The 21,751-nt window shown below is 40.1% G+C and overlaps 1 protein-coding gene across 1 annotated transcript; it reads left to right on the top strand.

Moving 5' to 3' along the window:
- The first annotated feature begins 7,677 nt into the window (after positions 1 to 7,677).
- slc4a5b (solute carrier family 4 member 5b) lies at positions 7,678 to 21,291 on the top strand. Its single transcript, XM_072454234.1, has 26 exons — positions 7,678 to 7,806; positions 8,445 to 8,678; positions 11,038 to 11,167; positions 11,322 to 11,482; positions 11,556 to 11,696; positions 11,817 to 11,921; positions 12,199 to 12,245; positions 12,672 to 12,829; positions 12,905 to 12,992; positions 13,067 to 13,221; positions 13,293 to 13,415; positions 13,500 to 13,674; positions 13,753 to 13,886; positions 13,960 to 14,140; positions 14,240 to 14,330; positions 14,847 to 14,905; positions 15,002 to 15,193; positions 15,350 to 15,463; positions 15,884 to 16,045; positions 16,119 to 16,297; positions 16,373 to 16,445; positions 16,573 to 16,641; positions 18,686 to 18,859; positions 18,991 to 19,149; positions 20,163 to 20,215; positions 20,791 to 21,291. The coding sequence occupies exons 1-26, from the start codon at positions 7,746 to 7,748 to the stop codon at positions 21,044 to 21,046; spliced, it is 3,474 nt and encodes a 1,157-aa protein (XP_072310335.1). The 5' UTR covers positions 7,678 to 7,745; the 3' UTR covers positions 21,047 to 21,291.
- Positions 21,292 to 21,751: the final 460 nt, after the last annotated feature.

Here is a 21,751-nt window from a genome sequence, read left to right as displayed (position 1 = left end):
GTAATAATATTTTTTACTTCTCTTGTCACCATCTACCTCTGCGCCAAATTTCATGATTCTACGATCAAATTTTTTTTGGGTCATTTCCCATCTCTCAATGCATTTTTGGTACATTTGGGGGCGCTGACGCGCCAATTTTTTTATTTTAGAAAAGGGAAATAGCCAGAATGTAGAGAGGCACGATTTTTAGAGGTGTGCAAATTTTTGTGACTTTTCGTCAATGTTCACTGGGTGAAAAATAGGGGGGTTGGTCCCGAGAAGAAGAAAGAAAGAATAATATTCCGATACGAAAACAATGTTTCCCATTTTCCAAATATCATAAACTATACATTTTCGGAAAGCGCTCGCGCTTTCCTACCTCATGGTGTGGGTCCCTGGTCACTGATGGGTACTTTCGTTAATTTTGAGTGGGCTCCGCCCACTTTGTGTTTTTGGCCCTCTATACAGTAATAATGTTCATTTTTTGCATTACATGCTTATATGCACGGAACATGCAAGAGATGGGGAACGTATTCGTGAGGTACTTCGCGCAAATGAGTGCTTTATATGGGGATGACGACCGCGAAGCGGTCGTCATCTCAATGTAAAGTGCTCGTTTAGTGCGCACTTTTGCACGGGCTTCGCCCGTTTACAACGGTAATGTTCCATTTTCCTACTACTAATTAGTATGCACGGGTGTGCATGAGTGGAGGAGTGCGTTAGTGAGTGTTTGGAAGTGGGCGAGCGCTTCGCGCTCGATTTCGTGCGCACTACGTGCGCACTTTCGCAGCCGTGCTTCGCACGGCCTTACGAGATTAATAGGCCTCTCGCCAGCTTGTGGCGCTCGGGCCTAAAAATAATAATATTTTTAGCAAAAACAATATAGCCGTTTCCACTATAACAACAAATTATACATCGTTTGAAAGCTCTAAGCCTTCCCGATGCCGCCATGGGGTGGAATCATCATTACGAGCGCTTACGCGCTCGTCACTTCCTATTCCGTCGGGATGCCCCGCCCACTCCCCATAGACTTCCATTGATTTGAGCAGATACAAGCATGGCCCATGCCTGCGGCATGGACTCTCGCGTACGGGACGATGCCAGGAGGGTTTTTGGAGGAATGCAGCGCTTCGCGCTGCTGTTGTCAACAATGAGTGAATGGACTACGCCCATTCACTCATTGTTGACTTTTTCTGTCATAGCAGGAGTAAGTATGCATGATCCATGCCTTCGGCATGGGCTAGTTCACTGTACTTGCCAGGGGCAACGGGGTACCAAATATGCGGGCTGCGCCCGCATGTTTGGTCAGACAGTTGCAACGCTGCCTTCGGCAGCGTTGCGGGAGCAATAGGCCCTCCGCCCTGCTGGGGCTCGGGCCTAAATATAGCCGCAAGCGGCAATGATCGGCCCTCGCCACGCCGCCGCCACACCGCCGCCACGCCGCAAGAGGAGGGGGCGCTAACGCGCCCCAATTGTCCTTTTATTACGCCTACTGCTGAATCTGTGACGCTGTCACATCTTCTCCCCTTTGTTTTAACATCAAAAAGCTATTTTATTTTGAATTCTTGGCAAAATGTGCGGCTTTGCCGCACAGACACCGTGACTCTTTGAATGAAAATGTGGATAACTTTTGATGGTTCTGAAGATGAGTCTCACCAAATTTCAGGTTAATAGGGCTGACGCCCTGGGAGGAGTTTGTGAAAGTCTAAAGTGTAAACATGTTCTGGCGATTTCCCCATTGGAATAACATGAAAGGTTTCGGTCATCGTTACGGCAACGCCATAACAATTATGACATGGGTCTCATTGACTTTTTTGATGGGGATGCTAAAATTGAGTTGTGTGTCAAATTTCATATAATTTCGCAAAACTAAACATTTAACCTCCATATAAAATCTGTAGGGGGCGCTGTGGCGCCAAATGAATTTATTTCACTTCATGTAGGTTTAGGGCAAAGAGTTTAACAACTGATTCTAATTTGACGCAATTCGGACTTTATCCGCGCAAACGGCAGAAATTTTAAATATGGGAGATTTCTGAAATTCTAGCTACAGTTTGCGGCTTCGCCGCACAGAGACCGTGAGAGGTATCAATGTAATTTGGATAACTTTTGATGTCCCACTCCTCAGTAGCATTTTTACCAAATTTCAGCTTTTTAGGGCTAACGCCCTGGGAGGAGTTCGTAAAAGTACGACGTTTGGAAAAACTCCGAAGTCATGTTTAGCCATTTTTGAAGCAATATGGCCGACATTTGGTTGGGCGGACGGCGTTGCCGTAATAATATTTTTTACTTCTCTTGTCACCATCTACCTCTGCGCCAAATTTCATGATTCTATGATCAGATTTTTTTTGGGTCATTTCCCATCTCTCAATGCATTTTTGGTACATTTGGGGGCGCTGACGTGCCAATTTTTTTATTTTAGAAAAGGGAAATAGCCAGAATGTAGAGAGGCACGATTTTTAGAGGTGTGAACATTTTTGTGACTTTTCGTCAATGTTCACTGGGTGAAAAATAGGGGGGTTGGTCCCGAGAAGAAGAAGAAGAAGAAGAAGAAGAAGAAGAAGAAGAAGAAGAAGAAGAAGAAGAAGAAGAAGAAGAAGAAGAAGAAGAAGAAGAAGAAGAAGAAGAAGAAGAAGAAGAAGAAGAAGAAGAAGAAGAAGAAGAAGAAGAAGAAGAAGAAGAAGAAGAAGAAGAAGAAGAAGAAGAAGAAGAAGAAGAAGAAGAAGAAGAAGAAGAAGAAGAAGAAGAAGAAGAAGAAGATGCGAAAACAATGTTTCCCATTTTTCAAATATCATAAACTATACATTTTCGGAAAGCGCTCGCGCTTTCCTACCTCATGAGTGCTTTATATGGGGATGACATCTCAATGTAAAGTGCTCGTTTAGTGCGCACTTTTGCACGGGCTTCGCCCGTTTACAACGGTAATGTTCCATTTTCCTACTACTAATTAGTATGCACGGGGCGTGCATGAGTGAAGGAGTGCGTTAGTGAGTGTTTGGAAGTGGGCGAGCGCTTCGCGCTCGATTACGTGCGCACTTTCGCAGCCGTGCTTCGCACAGCCTTACGAGATTAATAGGCCTCTCGCCAGCTTGTGGCGCTCGGGCCTAATAATAATATTTTTAGCAAAAACAATATAGCCGTTTCCACTATAACAACAAATTATACATCGTTTGAAAGCTCTAAGCCTTCCCCATGCCGCCATGGGGTGGAATCATCATTACGAGCGCTTACGCGCTCGTCACTCCCCATTCCGTCGGGATGCCCCGCCCACTCCCCATAGACTTCCATTGATTTGAGCAGATACAAGCATGGCCCATGCCTGCGGCATGGATTCTCGCGTACAGGACAATGCCAGGAGGGTTTTAAGAGGAATGCAGCGCTTCGCGCTGCTGTTGTCAACAATTAGTGAATGGGCTACGCCCATTCACTAATTGTTGACTATTTCTGTCATAGCAGGAGTAAGTATGCATGATCCATGCCTTCGGCATGGGCTAGTTCACTGTACTTGCCAGGGGCGACGGGGCACCAAACATGCGGGCTGCGCCCGCATGTTTGGTCAGACAGTTGCAACGCTGCCTTCGGCAGCGTTGCGGGAGCAATAGGCCCTCCGCCCTGCTGGGGCTCGGGCCTAATTAGAAACTGATTAAAACATTTTTGAGAATTTTGTGTGTCCAAAATCATATATAGGATATCATGGGCCCATACATCACATGATCTCTCTGGGTGGAGTCTGTATGTCCTCCCTGTGTTACCGTGGGTTCTCTCCGGGTTCTCTCCGGGTTCCTCCCACTGTCCAAAGGCATGACATCTCCAGTTCTGGAGAAAATGTCATGTAACTGTAGATTTCCCAACTCGAATGTCACAGCTAAACGTGTCCAAGATAAAGAGTGACCATTGGCTTCCTGCCTAATCATACACTACAGGTGTTTAAGCTGCCCCTATATCTGCTAATCTTTATGATTATTCTAATCCTGCCGGCCTTGGCGTCGATCTACTGCTCCAGGGCTGGTTTAGGCTGGATTGTAGTGGCTCTAGGGAGGCCCTCCTCTGTCTTCATAAGGATGTTTTGTCATCACGGATGGAGTTGAGGGAAAGACGACTTTGTCAGAGATAGTGATTTTTACTGTGCATGAGTAAAGAATAAAGTTCCATCTTTTGAAATAGCTTTTTTTTTTTTTACACATTTACGAGAGCAGTGTTTCTCAAACTGTGGTGCGTGTACCTCTAGTGGTACATGGTGTCCTCTGAAGTTCGAGTATTTGTTTTATTTAGACACTTATCTTTTCATTTTTTTTCTATCCGGTTAATCATCATTAAGAACTAATCTATGGTTTAATCTATTTTTAGACCATGTTGAGGCCTAATAAAGTCCAGGTTTGGATCTGGAGGTATTCGGAAAGCCAAATATTAAGTTAAGTGGTACTTGGTGCAAAAAGTTTGGGAACCGCTGTAGATAGATAGTAGATTGAGGTAGAGGTAGACTGTATAAAATTCACATGTGACTGTGATCTGTGTTCACATTTTAGGAGGGAAGACTGCACACCACATTCATGAAACTGGACGCAACACAACACACTTCCTACTTTGCCCAGGAGATCAAAAGGAGAAGATTGAATAGTGCTTATTTTTGTTATAGACCAAACTGCTCGTCCATGTGCCATGCAGATGGCTTTGGCTGCTTTGGACACCCTTTTAATATTTTCTACATCAAAACACTTGCAGGTTTCTAAACAAACCACTCTTTATAACGTGTCGGTGTAATCCCTCATTTTTCCAGGAGTGTTCCATAGTAGAAAAAGATTCAGTTGTACCACTGTTTATAACATAGATTAGGAACATACTAAAGAAAGACATAGAAGAAAATGAAATAACTGTACACAATAAGCTATGATATTAACTTGTTTTTATTGTAAATCTTCCAAATCCCTGTTAGTTTTCCACCTTTAGTGATCTATCATGCTTAACTTTAATTAGAGTGAAGAGAAGCATTTTAGTCCATCTTGTTACTGGGAAAACAGTTGTAATTTCCAAATCAAAACCTCATCCAATCATTCTGCATGTTTTAACCCTTTCAACTTTTACAGCACTAAATTCAAGCCTGTTTAAGTCCTGTCTGAAACTCATAACGACTAAGCCTTTGTGCTACCCTCAAAGATAATGGCCAGGTTAAAAACACTTTTTCTTTTTGAAATATTTATGCTTTAAACATAAAACAAAAAATTCAAACATCAAACAAACAAAGACACAAAGAAACAAACACACTTTTTCATGTTGTGGGGTTGAGGGCGGAGGCGTTATACTACAGGCGCCTGTGGAGCATCCAGACCCGAAGCATGAGGGCGAAAATAACAGCTGTGGATATGATGTAGGCTATACATCATATCAACAGCCAAAGTAACACTTAATTAACCAGTAAAAGTAATAGTAAATATTATAATTGTATTTACAATTTTATTTATGCTCTGGAATGTAGTTTCCCATATTTTCATAATCTAATACAGTATATAATTAAATATACATATATATAGCAGGACTTTTGTTGTACTTTTCATGCTTACATGAAAAATAAAATTTGAATTAAACATTTAAAAAATAGTCGTAGGGTTAGTCTTAACCCTAACCCTTAATTAAATCAAATCAAAGCAAATTTATATTTATATTATTTATAAAGCACAATTCATACAAACTGCAATTCAAAGTGCTTTACAGTGTTTAAAACACAATAAAAAAAATAAAAACACAAAGCAATTCATAAAAATGTAAAACAATGTATGTCAGGATAAAATAAAGAATAGAAATAATGTAGTATTCTAAAATATTAAAAACCAGGTAAAATTACGTCAGTCATAGGCGCGGCTAAACAAAACAGTTTTTAGCTTGGATTCAAACACAGCCGGGGTGGGGGCCTGTCTCACAACTGGAAGGCTATTCCAGACCTTTGCCCCATAGACCTGGAACGCAGATTCTCTGTGTCTGGTCTTGGCTCTGGCACCAGCAGGAGGCCGGTCCCTGAGGTTCTTAGAGTCCGAGATGGTTCATATGGCACTAACATGTCCGAGATGTATTTTGGTGCTAGGCCATGGAGAGACTTGTACACAAGTAAAGCTGTCTTAAAGTCTATTCTCTGAGCCACAGGAGCCAGTGCAGAGACCTGAGAACAGGACTAATGTGATGGTACTTCCTGGTTCTGGTCAGGACCCGAGCAGCAGGGTTCTGGATGTACTGCAGCTGTTTTACAGCTCGTTTGGAGAGGCCAGTGTATTAAGTAGCTACGAAGCCTGAGTCGTGCTTAATAAAAACAAGAACAGTGTGAATGTCCAAACCAAACCTTATTATTCTTCCATGGTCCAGACTCAAAACTAAGTCTTCAGTCACCAACACCCCGTTTGTATTCTATCTTTCATTCTGTTGTTTTGAATGAAATGTATTATTATTTCTATAATGTATTAGCAAGAGCAAGTGTCAACAACGATTGGCTGGAGCTTACGGCTCTGTTGTTCAATTTGTATATAATAGACCTTTTTTGTAAGGGTTGAAAAACTGCAGACTTGAAATAAAAAAATTACAGCCTAACATTTGCATTATTGATTGCGACATTGAGCGATGTGCAAAGCTGTGATTGGATGTCCCACCCATTCAATTGATCCACCACACTCAGCGGTACTCTATACCTACTTTTAGTGAAATCACAGACGCACATCTGTTGTTAGTGTAGCCTTTTCTCCACTGGTTCACTAATCCGCTGATACTTCCACATCAGGTACGTTTTTTAAGGAAAGGAAATTACAATATCCTTATTGCATGTCTTTCTGCTACTTTTCATTACATAATAACTTACTAAAAAATCCCAAAATAAAACTATTGTTGATTTGAAACGTGTTTGGAAACAGAAGTTAATAGTAAAAATATGGAGATTTTTTTTTTTTTTTTTAATTTGAGGTTGTGTTTTTTTGAGTTTTTTGTTTTTCTCTTTTTGATTTTTGTTTGTTTGTTTGTATCTCATAACTTGAAAGTACTTTTGTGGTATTGCTTTTTATAAGTAACTTTAACCTGGTATTACTTTACATTTTACTTTTTAACAGTCTGGGCTGTGCTCATGCTGAGGACAATGTAAAGGATTTGTTCATCAACATAATTACACTCTTTTAATCTTTGGCAAACAAACTGTTAGTGTGTAACTCGTATAGTGTGAAGAATACTAACAACCAATGTTATATACTCAGAAGTCTTATTTGTGTAATCCTACACGAGTGTATTACAAGTGTAGTTTGGCTCAAGCGTGTCTGCATGACTGCTCTCATGTGACTGTCCTTCACAGTCAGTGACCAGGTTTCAGGAACTAGTTAGTGATCGGAAATGGCACACATTGATCAGCCCAGAAACTCACCCAAGTCACTGACACACGTCACAACGCCACAAGAAATTGTTGAATCATTGTGTCACCATATCAGCGGTGTCAGACTAAATTCACATGCGCCACATTTTCTTAAATTAACCCTCAATATTTGTTCTATAGGAGCAGTCATATGTCAGTTTAGAGGAAAATATGGAATTCCTGTATTATTTGTTTGCATGATCTGCTGTGTAGTCAGAGGCCAGAGGCTTGCTGGGATTTCCATTGAGTTTTCCTGTCATGTATTGACCTGTTTCATTTGGGATGCACGTGTGCTGCCATGTGGTACTAGGGTGGTACATAGTGCTGCATTGTTTCTAAGGCTATAGTTTCCTGGCTATTCAAAAAGTAAACTCGTCCTGTGTCTCCTAGAATGGACCACCATGATTGGCAGAGAGGAAGGAGCAAAAGTAACAGGCGATATGATGATGAAGGTGAGAATTCTAATTTGTCTGTTAAGGTTAGTGTTTGACTTGACCTCAAATGGAGGGCAGAGAAATAAACCAGAACCTTCTTATTTTTTGCTTGATATGGGTTCCCAAATGTGCCAAGTTTTCACTTTCTAATTGAATGCTAGTTTTTATTTCATGTGTAGGTCAAAACATCTACAATATATAAGTTGAAAGGCAAATTTTACCACAGAATTTTCAGCTGCCCAATTTTAAACTGAACAATGTTTTGACGTCACATGAACAATCTTATAAACAGAGTCGTCTCTAGAAACCATGCGGTCCTAGGCAAGATGTCGCTCTGGGGCGGCCTCATAAATAAAACTTTAAAAAGTTAGGTGATAAAAAATTTGTGCAATGCCAATTTACATTTGTTTAACCTTGATTCTCTCCTTATGGAGAAAGTTGTATAATGGCAATGAAGGAATTAAATGGCAATGAAGGAATTAAATAAAGAATTAAGAAGAAACATTGCTTGCCTTAATTAATTGCACATTTTCAAGCCTGTTGATGAAGTAAATTGTACTTTATGAAGCCCTTGGCAGGTTTACCTACACCATTGTGGTGGCTCTGCTTTATCATAACATCCAAAAGATATCCATGGTTGTGTAAAACAAACTCAGCTGATAAGTTTGTATCTCTCTCAGATGTCCAGCCTCTTTACATTGGAGTCCCAGTTTCCCACAGAAGGAAAAGGCGCAGACGCCACACTTATGCCAAAGCTGCTGAGCAAGAGATGCGCCACAGCGACCACCACAGTCATCGTGAGCACCAAAGGCACAGCTACTACCACGAGGGCGAGGAGAGATATGAAGATGACGAGGGGAGCATTGAGAGCCACGATCCCGACCTCTTTGGTTTGTGTATTGTATAGTTTTATGTATTTATTCTAATTTCACATACATTGTTCAACCTTATCCGCTTACAGATTCAGCTCAAACAGCCAAGGCAAAACTAGCCACCACAACAAGTTCATTTGGCCCTAACCCTAGTATATATCTCTGATGCACTTCTCTCTCTTTATCTAGGCTTGGGCTTGGCGACATCATCAAATTAGTGTTACGTTAGCATGCATGCCCCCCGTTTGGCGCTGTGAGTTTGAGTACAGCTCTGATCATTTGCTGCATGATTTTCCCCAGTCTCATCCCCATACCACGCCACACTATCCTGTCCAATAAAGCCTACTGGCCAAAAAATCTATTGAACAACGAGGAGCTGCATCAGTTCAAAGCAAGACATGGAGTCCTCTGAAGTGCGTTCAAACCGCTTGACGCACGGATCCAAGTTGATAAATGCATTCATTGTATATCACGGCCACAAACTGAAACAGTTCACTTGTGAATCTAAGATGCCTCGTACCCTCACAGCAGTGTTCACCCATTGCTGATGCTGACGGCCACAGGGCAGTGATAAAGAACTGTTGAACTACTTAAACATTGGAGCTCTCACTGTCCGAGGTATAAGCATTTTATTTTAAACCTGGCCGTTCTTCATTCGGTATCATATAATAATACTTTCAAGACACCAAATTATACTAGTCTTTGTTGGTTTCACATGAAGCATATGACATGTTTGGTCTATACTAACAGGTCAGTGGGTGGTAAGAATGCGAATTAACTGGTGGGCCAATGAAAGTGATGAATATTTTACAGCTCGGTCCCTGTTCCCATGGGCTGCAAAGTCTGGGGTCTGTAAGCTGATTAGGGCTGAAGAACTTTGGGCACAGTTTGTCGGTGTTATTTGGGCCGTAATGTGACTTTAACCAGCTTCAACAGGGGTCGGTAAATTAGTTACAGAAAGAGTAACTTCTACTTGAGTACATGCAAGTGTGCACTAAGAGAGTACTTAAGGGTCTTGTGGTGTGTGTCGATGCTTGTGTTTTAGTTGAGTGTAATTTGACAGCGCTCAGAGAGGACCCTTTCAGACTAGTTAAATATCTCACTAATGCCTACATGACTGGGATAAATAGGAGGACACAGAAGAACAGGGGAAACTGCTCCATCACGGTGGGCTTCAAAGACTGCTGACCTGTGGATCCACGCGCTTAGGTTTGTCTCATGATCTAGGAAGCATGCAGGACTTCAGCGTGGATTCTCCTTCATGCTGGAAATTGTCGGACACTGAGACAGGTAAAGGCAGAACATGAAATGCAGAATGGTTACTAGGTTAGGCTGCTATACATTTAAGTTTTTACACTTTGTTGTTTGACTCTATGGAGACACAATAGTGGTAGCAAGTTTTCAATAATGAACTAAATTGTATAATAAAGTGTTGCGGACTTTTAAATAAAACATACCATTTAGATGTATAGAACAGAATGTTTTCAGTTAGATGTAAAAGTATTCTCACTATCAATAGTGCCTACATCAAAGTGACTGGTCTGGTTAAAATGATGCAGCCCTATGACAAGCAAAAACACAGAATCTTTTGTTTTCACTTTGATTACGCTTGATTGCATAATTGTGAAAGTCAGCGCTGACTTATTAACATTTTGCAAATACACAGACAGACTTTCTTTGTGCATTTTCCACTTTGGAGTAAGCCTCTCGATTTGAGACGCTCAGGCGCACAAGTATGCCTCATGACCCAGTGTTGACACCGTTGTTGTACTGTTTGATCATAAAAAGTGATCCATTTGCGTATCATAATATATAAGTATTTCCCCAGTGTTCCTGTTTATTTGCATTTCAATCATGCGGCATTTTAACAGCAATACTTAAAATGGCATTAGAGCAATTCCATGAGGTCATTGACTTTTTCCAGATTGCGGTTCAAAAAGGGAAACAAAGTGAACACACTGTGATGGCTGCAGGGCTGAATGTTAATGGAGATTGATTTATTCAGAGTCAAATTAGAAAATGTTGTGACTAGTAGATCAGTTGCCATCAATAAAGGAACTGACTGTCTCTGTCCCTGTGAACCTGATAAAGAATAGTTAATTATTTAATTACAGTGTCTAGAAATACATATATAGAGTACTTTTACAAATCAGACCAAATATTTCTCTGTTTATCATAAAAAACAGATATTAGTTTTAAGCTTTTTGTTGTGAAAAAAGAAATACATTTGAAACTTTATTTCCCTTGAGATACGTTTGGCCCCTGGTGCAGCCAATGAACAATCCTTTGGGAGTTGCACTAAAATACAAACTGTTTATGAGCTAAACTTTGCACTGTAATTCAATCCAGATTCAATCAATGCTTGTTCTCTGCGCAGTTTCACCTGCAGCTGAGAGATTACGCCACATTTTGGGAGATGATGATGGCACCCCCACACCTACAATCTTCACTGAAATGGACACTCTACAGCATGAGGGTGGGGAGCTGGAGTGGAAAGAGTCGGCCAGGTATTCAGTTTTACAAGTTTTCAAAGCATTGCCTCCATAATCCTTTCTGCGTTTATAAAGTGCTACTGCAATCTCTCTGTATGTGTTCCCTCTCAACAATAACCGGCCAATTGTACTGTCTGTTCAGCTGATGCACATGATGCTTCTTTTCCAGATGGGTGAAATTTGAGGAGAAGGTGGAGGAAGGAGGAGAGCGATGGAGCAAGCCACATGTGTCCACACTGACCCTTCACAGCTTGTTTGAGCTGCGCACGTGTCTCCAGACCGGCAGCGTCCTGCTTGATCTCGAGGGAAATTCTCTGCCGCAGATTGTGGGTACGTTGACAACACCGTTTCTAAGCACTTGAGCTGCTGATATGGCATATTACATTATTTTGTTGCATTCTAGATGAGGTACTGGACCGTCACATTGCTCCAGATTTGAAGGAGAAGATCAGTTTTGTCCTCCTCAGAAAGCATCGTCACCAGACCAAGAAACCAATCCACCGCTCATTGGCAGACATAGGGAAACCCTCTAATCCTGCACAGAGTAAGTCTGTCTTCACTCTGCACTTTTCTGCATTTCTCTCACTAACAAACTGTAAGTAACTGCGTCCTATTGCTTTATATCCCTTTCCTTCTGTAACCACTCGATGTGTGCCTCTATCAGACCTTAGTCCTGTTAATTTGAGTCGTAGCACTAGTTCAGCTTCTGGGATCCACCGCTCCACAGAAGACCTTCGCTCTCGGCAGTCGAGCAGCCTTGGCCGCCTGCGTGAGTTGAAGCACACATGCATGTACCACCACTTTGATTTCCTTCTTGAATTAACACTATTCACTTGGAACTAACAGACTGCACGTCTCTCCCTCTGCGTTAGCTTGGATTGTATTATCTGACAGAAATACTTTGTGTTAAACTAACATATCTTCAATTTTTCTCATTAGATTCATTATTATGTTCATTCTGGTTATTCTTCTCCCATTTTGTTGGTTTGAATTGGGCACAATTGTATTTTATATTGTATATTTTCTTCTTTTAAACTCATTCACAGATTACAGGAGCATGAATGATATTTCAGACACACCAAGCACAGACCAGGTAAACTGCATGTTGTGGTTCTTACTCATTATTTGGGGGAAGTAGTCCTTCACATGACACCCACTTTTTTGGTTTAAATTCAGCTTTATTTTATTAGCGGCATGGAGTTAGCAGAATGTTATAATCCCTCTAATCCAAAACTGGATGGCAAAGTGGGAAATGCTGTTTGCGCTTTTCCCTTGTATGATCTGCACTGACAGTACTTTGACTTTTTTGTATACATTTACATTACTATGCAAACTTATAGAAATAGAGAGATTTTTTATTGAAGCGCTTGTCGTACTTTACTGTTTGAGATTGTGACTATGGAGAGAAGCCAGGGAAAACAGCAGCTGCACTAAAAACATCTGTCCTGTATTTAAATGCAGTATAGTTAGCACATAGAAAGGTAGACTGCACTCGTGTTTTTATACTGAGTTTGTCTAGTTGAAGAACAAGTTCATGAAGAAAATCCCTCGAGATGCTGAGGCGTCTAATGTCCTTGTTGGCGAGGTGGACTTTTTAGACAAACCATTCGTTTCCTTTGTGCGTTTGTCCCAAGCCACGACTCTGGGTGGCCTCACTGAAGTCCCTGTCCCGACCAGGTGTGTGTGTGCACTATTCACATGTTTGTAGCTCTTATGTGTCTCTCCCATTCAGTTTCCTGTTTTTCCTCATAGGTTTCTTTTTTTCCTGTTGGGTCCTCATGGCAAAACGAAATCCTACAATGAGATTGGCAGAGCTATTGCTACACTTATGGTGGATGATGTAAGTTTAATAAATAGTATTCTTAAAAGCTAATTACTGTCCATTTTGAATTTGTTTGATTATTTATGTCCCAGCTCTTCAGTGATGTTGCTTACAAAGCACGGGACAGAGAAGACCTAATTGCTGGTGTTGATGAGTTTCTGGATGAAGTCATTGTTCTTCCACCAGGGGAATGGGACCCGAAAATCCGTATCGAACCTCCCAAGAAAGTTCCATCTGCAGAAATGAGGTGAGTTGTTCTTGCTGCATCTTAAGCCATGTTTCTATTGCAAATAAACTGTTACCTCTTGTTGACCAAAGGAAGTCAGTGCTGAACTTGAATGAGCTTGGGAAAATGAACGGCTCAGTTGGTGGAGCTGTAGCAGAAGACGATGAGATGCCTCCTCAACATGAAATTGGAGAGGAACTGAAATTTACTGGAAGGTATGAAAATAATTGGGACATGGTACACCGTGCGTCTGTTTAAAGGCATAGTATTGTGTTGAATGTGTCTGTCTTTCTGAGTAGGTTTTGTGGTGGCTTGTGGCTGGACATTAAGAGGAAGATCCCTTGGTATTGTAGCGATATCTATGACGGCTTCCATATCCAGTCCATCTCTGCTGTGCTCTTCATTTATCTTGGATGCATCACTAATGCCATAACGTTTGGAGGCTTGCTGGGAGATGCCACTGACAATTACCAGGTTACTAAAGAAATCCCACCACAGCTGTAAAGCATATTTGATGCAATTCTACTGTAAACTCCTGTGCCTTTTATTCAGGGTGTGATGGAAAGTTTCCTGGGCACTGCTCTGGCCGGAGTAGTGTTTTGTTTGTTTGCTGGACAGCCTCTCATCATTCTGAGCTCTACTGGTCCCATTCTCATCTTTGAAAAACTACTATATGAATTCAGCAAGTAAGTAACCTCTGTTATTGTCATAAAGAAAAACAAATACTAATGTTTTTCTTCTAACTTTGTCCCCTTACAGGAATAATAATGTTGACTACATGGAGCTGCGTCTGTGGATTGGCATTCACTCGTGTGTGCAGTGTTTTTTGCTTGTTCTGTCAGATGCCAGCTACATCATCAAATACATGACCCGCTTCACCGAGGAAGGCTTCTCTAGTCTCATCTCTTTTATATTCATCTCTGATGCTATCAAGAAGATGGTATGTTTATCAGCATGGAGACTTCACAGTATTATGACTGAAAAACCTTGAAAGTATGTTTAAAATATGGCTAAATGACCATATAAATGTGTTATTCAGGCAGGATCCTTTAAGTATTATCCAATCAACCGTGGATTCAAGCCGGATTACATCACATCCTACAGATGTGATTGCCTTGCTCCAGATCAGGGTGAGTCTAAACTGAGATAATTAACCACTTTCCCTGTGTTTTAATTTCAAAATTAATTTTGAAATGTGTCAAAAGTAACTCTGGGCAATATTAACAAAATTGAGTATCACAATAACAATTAGATCAGAAAGATTAGATTAGGTCAGAAATATGTTAAACATGTCTTTAAACGTATCTGCTGAGGTTTAATGTGAAATGTCTGTAAAAGTAATTATAATAGTGCAGAAATAGCACCTTTATACTAAATATTAGAATTTTGCATAGCTTCAAAAAACAACATTCATAATATTAGCAAATTGTCAATATATTGCCCACCTCAAGTCAACATATTTTAAAGAAAGTTTAAAAAAATACACCTCACATTTGCCCCTGGGATAAATGAAATATATTCTCTATTTGTCTGCCTCGTTTCCTGGACACTCAATGACAATGTAAGTATAATCGCTTGGGCGGTATGTGTCAAATACAAAACATATTCGATTTGTATGACCCCTAAAATGTAACGATATTTCACAGCATCTGCACTGGGCTTCAACGTTTCAGCCCCACTGGCGGATGACAACATGACTCTACTGGTGAGTGACTTCTGTTATTAAAGCTAGTGCAGGTAAGTATCTGTTGCAGGTTATTGGTAAGTATCTTGAGTTAAACGGCCTTTTGTATATGTGCAGTTTAATCTGACCGACATGGGCTACAGCCAGCTCAGCAAGAAAGAGTGTGTGAAGTTTGGTGGCTCTCTGGTGGGAAAGGCTTGTAAGTATGTCCCGGACCTGGCGCTCATGTCCTTCATCCTGTTCTTTGGCACCTACTCCATGACAGTCTCACTCAAGAAGTTCAAATCCAGCCGCTACTTCCCAACAAAGGTAAGAATACGGGTCTTCCTTAACACTCCACTCCTGCGTGGTGTTCCAATGTTGTAAGCATTAAACCTGCGTCTGCAAAAGTATTGTCAAATGATGTTACTTTGTCCATGCATGAAAGGTTGTTCTAGTTTGTGTCCTCCCAAATGTGTTTTCCAGCTGCGTTCTCTGACCAGTGACTTTGCCATTATCATTTCTATCCTGACCTTCTGTGGTTTGGATTGTCTGCTAGAGTTGGACACCCCCAAACTCCTCATACCCACCCAAATTAAGGTCCACCGCTCGTCTCTACAGTGTTCCCTATTGTTTCTCTCATTTTTACATTTTAATCATTATTGTCAAAATGAATTATCTTTGACTGATTTGGATTGAACATAGTTTTTTTTTTCATTTCTTTCTCTTCAAATGTGAATGTTTCTGCACTTTTTTAACCCACCTACTCTATACTGGGACCTGTACCTGTGGTAGCTGAGGAAGCTTATCAGTGATTTTGCCATCTTTATGTCAATCATGACCTTTGTGGGTCTGGATATGTTGATTGGCTTAGACACACCCAAACTGATCGTACCGACAGAAGTCAAGGTATTGGACTAACTAATTATGCAAACCAATCATCTCTGGGCCGTTACTTTGGTACCAGCCTATCATAAGTCTTAATCTAAAAGTGTGTTTGTCTGCTTCTCCGCACCACAGCCCACTCGTCCAGACCGTGGCTGGATAATAATGCCGTTTGGAAAAAACCCCTGGTGGTGGTACCTAGCCAGCGCCATCCCTGCTCTCCTTGTGACTATACTCATTTTTATGGACCAGCAGATCAGTGCTGTCATTGTCAATCGCAAGGAAAACAAACTCAAGGTCTGCCCTTAGACAGCATTCTCTATGATAAAGAGTAAATATGCATGAAGAACTATGTTGATGTGATTTACAGAAAGGATGTGGCTATCACCTGGACCTCTTCTGGGTGGGGGTTCTGATGGCTGCGTGCTCCTTCATGGGTTTGCCTTGGTATGTTGCTGCTACTGTAATCTCCATCGCACACATTGACTCTCTCAAAATGGAGAGTGAGAGCAGTGCCCCGGGAGAGCAGCCTCAGTTCCTCGGTGTCAGGTGGGACTACACAAGAATGGCCATTTGTTGGTGTGTCACTAAACTCTGCTGTAACCTCTTACTTTTTGTATTTAGGGAGCAGAGGTTCACAGGTCTTATGGTGTTCATTCTGACGGGAGTGTCTGTCTTCCTCGCTCCCGTGCTGCAGGTTTGTAAATACTACAGCCTGATGTAGCCGACTAGTTGAACCAGACAAATGCACTCAGAACTACAGTTTATTTTCTTATAGTTACTGCGTTGCTACTTTCATTTAAGTGAAACCCTTTTTATTCCAGTACATCCCAATGCCTGTGCTCTATGGTGTTTTCCTGTACATGGGAGTGGCATCATTAAGTGGCATCCAGGTAACATTTGATCATATCTTAAATCAATACATCATATCTTAAATATCTTAAACATTGTTCTATCTATTATTGACCATTGACGGTTTCATTGTTGAATTCTCTAACTTTTTATTGGTCAAATCAACCATTTTTGGCATTGATAATTGAATTGCTAAAAAATGTGCTGCGGTTTTTGTTGATTTGTCAAAGGCCTTTGATTCAGTAGATCATTGTATTCTCTTGGATCGGCTGGATGCTCTTGGGTTTGATAGAAATTCTAAAAAATGTTTTGCAGATTACCTCACAAATAGAGCTCAAGCTGTTTCTGCTGATGGCTTTCAATCTGAATTTTCTTCCCTTAATAAAGGTGTTCCTCAAGGCTCTGTCCTTGGACCACTGTTATTTACGCAATTGGGCATAATCTAAAACATAGTTGCATCCACTTGTATACAGATGATGCATTTCTGAATGCTAAGCACCTTCTTGTGTACAATTGATTCAAAATATTCAAGAGGATTTTCACTTTATCCATGTTTCCACTGTGTTAATTTGAAATTATTCATGAATTCAAATAAAACCAAATCCATGCTGTTCTCCAAAAGACACTCTTGTGACCCAGAAAATACATCTATTCTTACGCTTGATGGCAAAATGATTGAACAAGTACCCCATTACAAAACCTTGGGCATCTGGATCGATGATAAACTCTCTTTCAACAAATACGTACAAGAGCTGACAAATCATCTTAAAGTCAAATTGTCATTCCTCTTTAGAAATAAAACGTGTTAATTGTAGAAAACAGTTAATCCAGGCTACATTTCTTGTCTTTGATATTATATATATGCATTCTACAGCAACAGTGTTAAAACCTCTGAACTCGGTTTATCATTCAGCTCTAAGAAACATATCAGTGTAGTTCCTCATTCGTCCAAGAGTCTTCCAAAAAGATTCAGTTGTAGTCATCTGGAAAAAATTATACGTTTCGACTCTCATCCAAGAGTCATTCTCAATCTGCGAATCAAGAGAGGGAAGAGTTTAAAAAAACAAACAGAGTTCAGATGACTACAACTGAATCTTTTTCTACATTTTGCTCTAAGGTTCAGCTCTAAGGTTCATTACAGGAGGAGGACACAGAACTCACCACTGTCAATTATATTCTAAAGTAGAATAACAATCAATGGATTCAAGAAAAGAACAGCACTGCCTTTTGTTTGTTTATAAGGCTCTAGTTGGCATTTTGCCTGATTATTGTTTATTGCACATCAGTTCAAGTATTCAAGGTTTAAGGTCATTTTTTATTGTACAATCCCATCATGTCAACACAGAGACAGTAAAAAGGCTTTCAATAACTTTGCTGTAGAACATAACACAGAGACTTTTCAAATTAAATCTTTCATGTCTTTTAATGATTTTAAAGAACGCCCATGGTGCTGATACACTTGTTTTATATAATTTGATCTTATTTTTATTTGTTTGTGTTGCGTTTTAACAGGGTACCCATGAAAAATATAACTTTTCTCATTGGGGTTTCCCTGTATGAATAAATAAAATTAATTAATGATGAAATCAATATAAAAATCTATATAAAATCAATATACCTAGGTATCATTATATCATATCCTAACTGAATACATTAAGGGTTTGCTACTTGTTTGTTAATATGCCCTTTGCTGTAATTGAGTTGATTTTTTGGGTTTTATGTTTATTTTTAAACATGTACTTTTGCTTATAATTCTAGTTGTGTAATTGTAGTTTGAGCTCAGAAAAACCTGTATGCAGACTGTGGTTTAAAACTACTCAATTCAACTTTGAAGAATTCAATTAGTCTTATAGAATGTTGGCTGCAGAACTACTTGTAATTGTGTATATTTTGGATATGTAACAGCACTTTTACTTTAGTACACATTTTCAATACTCTTTCCACTCTTGAAATTACTGTTAGATACTTTTTACAACTCCTTATGTAATTCAAAGTATATGAAATGTGTCTACCATGATATGCCATTACAGAGACATCAAGAGAAAGAACAGCTTGTTTATATCTTAGTCTTCTTCTTTGTTGCAGTTCTGGGAGCGAATCAAGTTGTATCTGATGCCAATTAAACACCAGCCAGATTTCTCCTTCTTGCGCCATGTTCCTCTCAGACGAGTGCATCTATTCACACTGATCCAGATAATCTGTCTGGCCGTCCTCTGGATCCTCAAGTCCACTTTCCTAGCCATCATCTTCCCAGTGATGGTTGGTATATTTTGTAACCCTAACCCTTTAATTTCCAATAATATAATTGTTTTAAGTTTGTTTGTTGAGTAAATCATGGAGACAACAGCTTCAAATTATATCTTATCTTTCTGCTGTTACCTTGTGCATAGATCCTGGGTTTGATGGTGGTGCGAAAGCTACTGGACTTTATTTTTTCACAACACGACCTGGCCTGGATGGATGACATTCTGCCAGACAAAGACAAAAAGAAGAAAGAGGATGAGAAAAAGAAAAAGAAGAAGGCAGGACAGCCCGATAGCGACGAGGAGGTGATACATGTTGTGGTTTATTGTCAAAGTGTATTCTACGTGTTGTAAGTAACATGTGTATAACCCTAAATCTGTCTAAGTTGACTAATATTGTATGTTTCTCCTCTGTCCCACAGTGTTGCTGAAAAGGCACTGTATGACTTTAAATTCCCTGTGTCGTTCTAATGTTCACATGTTCTACTCAAAATGTGTGGGTCAAAGTGTAAATATTGTGTTGGTAAAAAGAGACGTCATAATGCTTGTTGCTGGCGTGGCCCCACACTTTGAATATGACAATGGTGCATGTCTGTCTTTAACATGTAATCCTGCAATGAATTTCAAGCATGCCATTGTAAAAAAAACCTAAAGCTCTCTGCATGTTACAAATGCCTGTGTTATTTGTGGCCAGCCCCACAGCCCCTCCCCTTATCCCCAGGAGATTCCCATGGCAGTAAGAGATCTTCCAATTGAACCGGGCCCTACGTCTGTTTCCCCAAACAAACCCTCTGACTGTAAGTAGGCCTACAACATGTGCCTTTCCATGTTAGTATTCCAGACATACTGTACATACTAAAGTTTGTTGGTTTATTAAGTCCCTGATTTTATGCTTTTTTCAGTTACTTAGTATTGGATTTAGTTCATTGTAAACTGATACATTGATCTAAAATGGTTTGGTAATAGAAACTGGACCTGTTCATAACGGCAGAACTGATAAGCTCCGCCTCTTCAGGCTACATGTTTTATTTTTGAAACATGACATGAGTCTTATTTTTTCAAAACATCACAATTACGTACAGGGATCTGGGTGGGGATAGGGGGTAGGTGCAAACAGGAATTATTCACGAGCACTGGAGCCTCAGTTGTACGACAATACAGAATTAATAAAACATGTATGTATCAATCAAAATACAACTTTGAGTAAAGCGATGATAGTCTTAAAGCCAGGGTAATAATACATATTCAAACTGATTTTCCTTCATTTTCTTTTTGTCTTGTCTGGTGTTTATATCGTCTGTTGTGTGTTTGATTAACAGGAAACAAATCCATACTCGACTGTCACTTCAGATGATGATGAGCTGGACCGCAGGTACTGTGTGCTGAAGCTTCACGTGCCCTACAGTGATTTGATGTAATCTGGACACAAGTGTGACAGGACAGGAGATTTGAAAGGCTATTTACTCTTATTTCTCTATTCTTAGATTGGGCACACCATATGTTTAAGTTATAAGTATTTTAAAGATTCTAGTGATAGCTTTTTATGGGCTAATTTTATGAGTTTTAGTTCAAGTTGTTATTTCAGATTTTCCTTTGCATTATGTTCACTTGAAAACCTGATTATTTGACAAGCAGATTTTCTGAATGTATGATAAACCATAATGTTACCATTAATGTTATGTTCTCTGTGATTTAAAGCATCTTTATAAATGTATGCCATAGTACTGTGTTTTGGTTGTTTCTTTACTGTTATCTTAGCTGAATAAATGTCTTATAATTATCTACATAGTAACAAAATCCCTGCAACATGTAACATGATGCCATTCAGTTTCAGAACATTTTGCTACAGCCTACAACGCCCTCTTGTGTTAAAGAAGTGCATTGCCAAACTAGTATCACTTGTTTAAACTCTAGAATGATTTATGTGTAAACCTGGCTGTTTCTCAGCATCACCGTCCGCCTGAAGATTTGCCCCCCTTCGCCTGTCCACTCCCGGATGAGCTACGGTTCAGGAGACTCTACACCATCCCCTCCGACTGCCCCACCGCCCCGGGGCCACATCCAGATGACAGGCAACAGTGAATCTGACTTTAACATCAGGAAACATCATCTTTACCTCCCCAGCTACGAAAGCCCACCTAGAGAGTACTACAGCAGACTGAGAGCCCATTTTGAAGACTCATGTGCAGAGACCATTCTGTAGTGTCTGTGTTTAACTTGACCAGTTGTGAAGAAACAACCAAAATGTTTTACTAATTGGCTTTTCTCTCGCCATTTTATTTATTGTACTGTGTTATGACTTGTGCTTGACGTTGGAAAAGCAAGATTTATGAGCCAATAAGTGTAATCAACAGGTCTAATGCACAGCAAATACACAAACTGCACTGGACTGCATGAACTTCTTTATTGAATTTCTAAATAAAACAACACATCTACAAAACAAAATAAGTGATTTCCATATTTATTTTTCATCTTCAGAAACACAAGTGTTGCCTAGTTTCCTCCTCTCAGACACAACACCAAGAGTAAGGTGGATTCTTTCTGGATATTGTAGTTGAAAAGGTGCTTCCCAGCAAATATCAGCCTCTGCTGGTCTGGAGCTGGCCTCCTTTGTCTACGATCTTGGCCTTGATGTTCTCAATGGTGTCACTATGTTCTTCCTCCAAAGTGAGAGTTTTTCCAGTTAGAGCTAAATGCAGATCTGTGTGCAGACCCTGTCAAATGAAAAAGGTGTATTTTCATAAGCCTGTGGCGTAATTTCAGCAGCACCCGTAAACCGCCTTTACAAACTAAAGGAGTAAAATGACTAGTAGTAAAATCACGCGGTATACTTAAACCGAATGTGTATTCCATCAATTTAGGCAAGTATGCTATCCAGGACCAATACAATAGTGACAGACAAACTTAA

This window comes from Eucyclogobius newberryi, unplaced genomic scaffold, assembly GCF_026437365.1.
Source record: "Eucyclogobius newberryi isolate DKJ021-1_F unplaced genomic scaffold, fEucNew1.0.hap1 SCAF_2, whole genome shotgun sequence".
NCBI lineage: Eukaryota > Metazoa > Chordata > Actinopteri > Gobiiformes > Gobiidae > Eucyclogobius > Eucyclogobius newberryi.
Note: the sequence above shows the minus strand (reverse complement) of the source record. Positions and strands in the feature narration are given on the sequence as shown.

What these genes read in the sequence shown, in the direction of transcription:
- slc4a5b (XM_072454234.1), top strand. Translation starts at nt 7,746, where the DNA reads ATGGACCACCATGATTGGCAGAGAGGAAGGAGCAAAAGTAACAGGCGA. An exon ending in GAGCAGCCTTGGCCGCCTGC is followed by an intron (nt 11,922 to 12,198) that starts GTGAGTTGAAGC and finishes ACTCATTCACAG; the next exon opens with ATTACAGGAGCATGAATGAT. An exon ending in CTACACTTATGGTGGATGAT is followed by an intron (nt 12,993 to 13,066) that starts GTAAGTTTAATA and finishes TTTATGTCCCAG; the next exon opens with CTCTTCAGTGATGTTGCTTA.